Source organism: Myotis brandtii, unplaced genomic scaffold (assembly GCF_000412655.1).
Source record: "Myotis brandtii unplaced genomic scaffold, ASM41265v1 scaffold46, whole genome shotgun sequence".
Lineage (NCBI taxonomy): Eukaryota > Metazoa > Chordata > Mammalia > Chiroptera > Vespertilionidae > Myotis > Myotis brandtii.
In genome coordinates this window covers 1,501,241-1,508,412 of record NW_005367587.1, presented here as the reverse complement: position 1 = coordinate 1,508,412, position 7,172 = coordinate 1,501,241, and the positions used below count along the sequence as shown (strand labels likewise).

The following is a 7,172-nucleotide window of genomic DNA, read 5'->3' as shown; positions in this document are numbered from 1 at the left end:
GTTGTTTTGATCCCTACTAATAAACCCACTAGTCCATATAGCCAATCCCAGAAAATGCCTAGGTTTATATAATTTTAGATTAGCACATTAACTCATTAAACTATCAGAAAATTTCCCAACTATAGGTTAGATAATAACATCATTTTAAAAGAAGGTGAAGAGTGGTGAGGCCAGATCCCAGTTCTATTCTCATATCTTTTTTAATTTCATAGTAAAATGATGTTGTTTCTATAATAAACCCAAAAGTCACTGGGCTTGACTACAGGCTCTGTCAGATAGTCTGTCATTTTATGGCTAGCACTTGAGAGAAGCGTGTCAGCAATTGAGGTAGAAAATACATTTTGTCTTTTTACTCCCCCTTCCAGTAGTTTATTTTTTTAACTTTTAGTCTTAACTTTTTACCTGCTGTATTGGTGTACTAGTGCTACCATAACAAAATACCACAGACTGTGGGGCTTAGATAGCAGAAATTTATTTCCTCACAGTTCTGGAGGTTGGAAGACCAAGGTCAAGGTTGGCTACCTCTGAGGTCCACAAGGGAAAGATCTATCCCAGAGCCCTCTCCTTGCCCTACAGCCACCCTCTCACTGCCTCCTCGTATGGTGGTCCCTCTGTGCTTATGCACCCTGGTGTCTTTCTGTGTCTGAATTGCCTTATTAAAAGACATTAGTCCAATTATATTGAAGCCCACCCATATGACATCATTTAACCTTAATTACACCTTTAAAGGACCTATCTACAAATACAGTCACATTCTGCAGTACTGGGATTAGGGCTTCAACATATGATTTTTTTTGTGGGGGGGGTGGGGGACGGGACACAATTCAGTCCACAAAACCAGCATTCTTTATCAGTATTTTCTTACTTTATTCATTTATTCAACATTTTCTATGTTGCAAAAACATCTTACCCTTAAGGAGGTACACACATATATGAAAAACAAAACAAATGCTGTTTTAACAAAACAGGATTTGATGCCAAATCTATGTTATAAGATTTCAGAATAGGAAAGAAATCACTGTGGACCAGGATAGGTTTTTATTTCATGATTAGGTTTTGAACAGGTGGAGAAAGCACAACGAGTTTTAGAGGAGGGAAAGGCATCACATTAGAAAAGGCAAAGTGCACAAATAATCTGCACAACCAAGGGACTATTGATGTACAGAAGAGGGGAAGCTGTAAAGGAGAGCTGAGACAACCTTGGAAGGGGAGGCTACACACCCAGATTAAGAAGGACCTGAAGGGTCAGGATATTAATGGCTTAGGAAGGCCACAAGAAATTTCCACAAACTTAAAATGACAAATTTATTCTCTCATATTTCTCTAAGTCTGAATTCAAAGTGTTGGCAGGACTAGTTCCTTCTGGAGGCTATGAGGGAGACTCCATTCCATACCTTTCTGCTAGCTTCTAGTGGCTGTGGGCAGTCCCTGCCTTTCCTTGGTTTGTAGATGCATCACTCCAATTTTCCTCCATCTCAGATGGCCTTCCCCTCTTTTTATAAGAACACTTGTCATTGAATCTAGAGCCCCCTCTAAATCCAGGATGATCTTATCTCCAGATCCATAATTTACATGTATCTGTAAAGACCCTTTTCCTCAAGTAAGGTCACATATACAGGTTCTGGAGGTTAGGACTTGGATATAGCTTTTTGAGGAACACAAGACATCACTATAGGGCCATGGTCGGCAAACTGCGGCTCGAGAGCCACATGTGGCTCTTTGGCCCTTTGAGTGTGGCTCTTCCTAAGCCTTAGGAGTACCCTAATTAAGTTAATAACAATGTACCTACCTATATAGTTTAAGTTTAAAAAATTTGGCTCTCAAAAGAAATTTCAATCGTTGTACTGTTGACATTTGGCTCTGTTGACTAATGAGTTTGCCGACCACTGCTATAGGGGATCAGACATCGGTTTGTGAGGATGAATATTTTAGAGAATGCTTATGTGATGCTGTATAGTATGGAATAGAGAGAAATATATAAGGGGGCCCAGTGAGAGAAACAGAAAATGACTCTAATGCCTAAATCAGGGAGAGAAGGTGGAAGAGAATGTGAACTTGTTGAGTGCCTAGCATGTTTCATGTATGACCTATTTTATGATTTACATATTCTGTCTCATTTACCTCACAGAGAATATTCAGGGGGGAGAGAAAAAGGGACGAACCAAAAATGGTTTGAAGACTGAATTTGGGAAGCTTGGAGAATGAGATTACAAAATTCAGATGTGAGGAGACCCCAAAAGGGACCTGGTATTGTGAGGAAGGTTTGATAGCGTTCATTTTATGGAAGTGCCAAAATGTTCAAGTGCAACACAAGACAAATTGTGAGAGAGAAGACTCTGAAGTTGTCTGAGCCTGCCCAAATCTTTCAGGCAGACATGGCTGCACCTGTGGTATGATGTCACCATATTAATTAGGCCGACCGTATTTCAGTATGGCCAGAATTCATCCTGTTTCCCGCAGGCAGACAAGGGTCTGAAGCCAACACCTGGATGATTTTTAGGACCCTCTAAATCTCCATCTCTCTTTCCAGTCTTGCCTCAACTCCTTTCAGAATTTCTCCTTCCAGCACACCCTGGAGGCCATCTGAAACTCCAAGTGGCCAACATCCCAGAACAAGGAAATCCCAGGGAGGAAACCAGGTGCTGGTAGAGGAAGGGAAGGTGAAAAGCATGAAGCCCACAAAGTAAGATTCAACTTGCCACCAGCTCTCCAGCAAGTTTGTGATTGCCTGAGTGAGGAGCTCTGGAGCTTAAGCTGAATTAGCTTCTTGGGAAATTTTCTTCTGGTTTTTAGTATTAAGTTCAGAGCCATTAAGTCTTGAATAAATAATTGTTAAAGAAGAATAGGAGGGTGGGAGAAAGAGAGAGAAGAAGGGGAAAAGGGTGGGAGGAAGACTGAACTAAATTTCAAACATTGATTTTCCAGATGCCCAATTGTTTCAATCTGTAATTGTTATTTTGTTCTACATAGACAAGGCTATGTTTCTCATCATTCCCACTCATATACTCAAGTTGTCCCATTCTAAACTACTTTCTGGAATGCACATGGCTTGGAGAAATGACAAAACATAGCCTTCCTGGTAGGCTCCCAACATGAAGCTCCCACTTGAACTCCATTAAATGCTAACTGCTATCACGTGGGGGAATTAGGGAGGTATCCTTCTTCAAAGATGATTTCTCTAAAGTCATAACGTTTTTTCTTCTCTCATGTCTTATGACACCTCTTTTGCTATTTTCTATAGACTGAGCAGTATTGGGAGGTTTTCTATACTATACAATTTATAGTTGGATAATGAAAGAAATTTCAGATATACTAGTATAGCTTCATATTACATGTCATGTCGGCTTGAAGCATTAATAGATTTTACTTAAATGTTATTGATTTCAACCTTCATTTTAAGAGGGCAGCTCATCCTGTCATTCAATCCTTTGGGTTATTTTTCCTTGTTCCCTTTCCCCTCACCATGATTTCATCAAGTCTAGAATTGAGCTTTTGTGCTTAACAGCCTTGGTCCTTTAATGTTTAACATCCAAGCCTATTCTTCTTTACATTAAAATTCTTCACAGTGGAGCCATCAAAACACACATAGGGTGTCTAATGTACTCTGCAGAATTTTCTTGAACGGACTTCCTCATTCTCTGTCCTTAAGGCTCTGGGATATACACATATTCCCAATAAACCTCATCAGATTTCTTTTAAATCCCTTCTAGTACCTATAAAATCCTCCAGAATTCCTCTGCTATTTATTTAAATTTCTATTTTCCAGTTCTCTATTCCTTCCTTCATCTTAAAATGTCAAACTTCTCTAAAATTCAACAAAAAATTACACCATTCAGACCTCTCAAGATTCTTTGTTGATTAAAATACCCCTCTCTGACAAAATTAGCATGTAATAATTCTACTGTACATCAGTTCACACCATAGCCTCCCTAATCCACATATAAATTTTAAGTACTACATGGTGATATTATATTAGTTTATATAATTTTTAATATATATTTTTATTGATTTCAGAAAGGAAAGGAGCTGAAGAGTGAGATAGAAACAACCATGATGAGAGAGAATCATTGATTGACTGTCTCCTGCATGCCTCCTATCAGGGATACAGTCCACAACCCAGACATGTGCCCTGACCAGGAATTGAACTGAGATCTCCTGGTTCATAGGTCAGCACTCAACCACATAACCACACTGGCCAGGCAGTTTATATATTTTTAATCCATTATTTTACACTGTACAGAATTATGAAGACTGGAGCTCAAAAGTGCCATCTTGTCTATCTCCCTACCACTAACGAATTACTTCAAAGTTCTGTTTACTTTTTTAAGTTGAGGGAATCTCTCATTAAGGTTTTGTCATCCTCATTTCTAATAGCTGATGTATTAGGAGTCTCTATCCCTCACATTAGCAAATTATCTTCTGGGCCTTCATCACTGTGGATGTGTTTAATGGTCTGAAGAACAATGAGGATATGAGCTCCCTCTTAATAAGTCTTCAAATAATCAGCCTCACAGAAGTTGGGCCTGCATGCCTTCAGTCATGCACATTGCACCCCCCTGAACTTCAAAGACTCCAGGAGGTTGGATGATAACTATAAGGTCATTTGGCCCATCTCCCCATTTTATGTTACAAAATTTTAAACTATCTTGTGCTTGAAGGAAAGCATGTTACTTCCAAAACTTTTCATTTTTGACTTTGGCAACTGTTAAGATATTCTTTCCAAGAGCAGAGATAATAAATAAAAAAGCAGGATGTGATACATCTTGAGTATCTATTATCTTTGTTTTAATATAATTTATTTAATTTTGTTTCTATTGTTTAACTTTTAATAATGGCTGTGTTTAACAACTGGCTTGCAAAATTCCTGAAAAGTTAACCATTAGTTTGCTAAAGCTCATACAGCCATATCTAGCATACCACTTACTTACTCCAACTAAAATTTTGAAACCTTTATGTGTGATCCTGCTAAACTAAGTACCCTCCACATCTTCCTCAAGTCATCTAATTCTATTATTAAATATTTTTAATATTTTTTATCTAGATAAAATATTGTATTGTATTCTTATTTATTTTCACCTTGTCAAATTCAACCATTCATTCCACCCTGTCAATAACTCTTTAGATCCTGTCATCCAGCATTTCTGTCATCTTTATTCCTTCTGGCTTCCTGTCATCCACACATTTGAAGAGCAAGCCTTATATATCTCTATCCAAGACACAGAATTTTTAAAAAATGCCTGGCAGCACAGGGCCAAGGACAGAATCCTTGGTCATGCAAATAGAATCCTTCCTGCACACAAGCATCAAACCATTAATCAGCATTGATTCAATGAGATATTCATCTACCGAATTGCCTTTGCATCTAGTCCAAATTTCTCCACCTTGTCCATAAGATTTGAGAGAGATTATTTATGAAGTGCATGACTGAAGTCCAGAAACACTCACTTTCTTTCTTCTCATGTCAGAAAAAAAATGACATTCCCCCTATGCAAAGCTGATCACTTTCCTCAGGATTCATCAATTATGCCTCCTCTCTTTTGTCTTTTCAATCTACCTCTTCTTCTACCTCCACCCTCCTAGAATATAAACTGCATATAAGGAGTGCCTGAAAATTTTTGTTTATCCACTTTGCTTTTTTCCCCATTTGAAATATTGCATATTTGAATTGTTTCCACTTTCCTTAGGCTTACAGTTCTATCTTTCCCCTATCCTCAGTATAGCAAATACCATGACCTGTTCTCACTTACAGAGTAGATGTATCCAGGCAGAGGCTTCATTCATTTGCTGCTTTGCCACCTTCAAACTTATCTGCACTTGAACCGGGCAAAGTGGAGGTGGTAATTTTCCCTGCATATTTGGAATAACACATGTTTGTAATTCCTCAGAAACCTTCTTCCTCCTCTTCCTTCTCTTATATCATCACTGTCTTTCTCTTCTTTAATTTTTTTCATAAATAAAATATTCTCCTTCAACCTAGTCTGCATCTTATTGTGTCCCTCTGCCAACCATCTTCACTTCTTCACCTCCTCTTCAATTCTCAGTTTTTGGCAATTTGCCTTTTGCGTTCACCAATTCATTGGTTTGAATTAGATCACCAGAAACCTCATAGTTGCCTGCATGAGCACTCTCTCTCCTCTCTCTCTGAAACAACACACACACACACACACACACACACACACACACACACACACCTTTATTTCTTACCTTATAAATCTTCTCTGCAGTTTCATGACTAACCACTTCTGATTTTGTTCTTGAATTTCCTTTTATCTTTGTTTCAACGACACCTCATTCTCCTAATTTCCTTTCTCCATCTCTGGGTGCCTTCTCTTTCTTAACTGTCAGATTACCTCCCTTAGTCACCACTTGCCTGGGCATTCTCAGCGCTGCCCACAGCTTCTATCACCACCACATTATTCTGCATGACTCTCAATTCTGTCTTTTCAGACCAGACCTTGTTGGAATCCTGTTTCAAATACAGATCTCCATATGTGTGATTCACTCTCCCAAAATGAACATCTTATCTTCCCCCTGCATCTTCTCATCAAAATATGTGCCTCCTCCTGTAATCGTTATTCCCTATTAGAGGACTGCCACTTATTCCCTCATCCAGGCCAAAAATGTGCTGGAAACCTCTTTCTTCTTCTTTAACCACACTCAGTGATCCATAAAACCCTTTATATTTCAATACTTTAGGTTCTCATTTCTTGTCTGATTTTTGTGTGATAGGTTTCTAATTACATCCCTGCCTATAGTCTCTCACTTCCTTAATCTCTCCTCTACCCCCAGCCTGAGTCATCGTTCTAACACAACCCTACCGAACACAGACCTTCTCTACCTAACATCCCAGAGTAACTCCAGCTAACTGCAGGAAAAAATCCAAATGCCTCACCATCACACTGCCTACCTACTTCTCCAATGATATCACTAAACACCGAATTCATTGCATTCCCCAAAGAGGTCTATGCCTTATTTCTCTACTAGGGGCCGGGTGCATGAAGATTCATGAAGATTCTGGCAGGGGGGAGTGGAGGGGGCATCCCTCAGCCTGACCTGCACCATCTCTAATCTGGGAGCCCTCAGGGGAGCCCTCTCCAATCTGGGAGTTTCTGTCTGTCTTTGGAATCATATGAGCAAATTGTCTGAGACCCCCAACCCAATTTGGTTTGTTG

General features: G+C 39.2%; 1 protein-coding gene across 1 annotated transcript in view; it reads right to left on the bottom strand.

Moving 5' to 3' along the window:
• Positions 1-6,245, bottom strand: part of GAP43 (growth associated protein 43) — a 109,592-nt gene extending 103,347 nt beyond the window's left edge. The window contains exon 1 of the mRNA XM_005875315.2: positions 6,205-6,245. Within this exon, the coding sequence (XP_005875377.1) occupies positions 6,205-6,230 (26 nt within the window). The 5' untranslated portion in view covers positions 6,231-6,245. The remainder of the gene's footprint in view (positions 1-6,204) is intronic.
• Between the last annotated feature and the right edge of the window lie 927 nt (positions 6,246-7,172).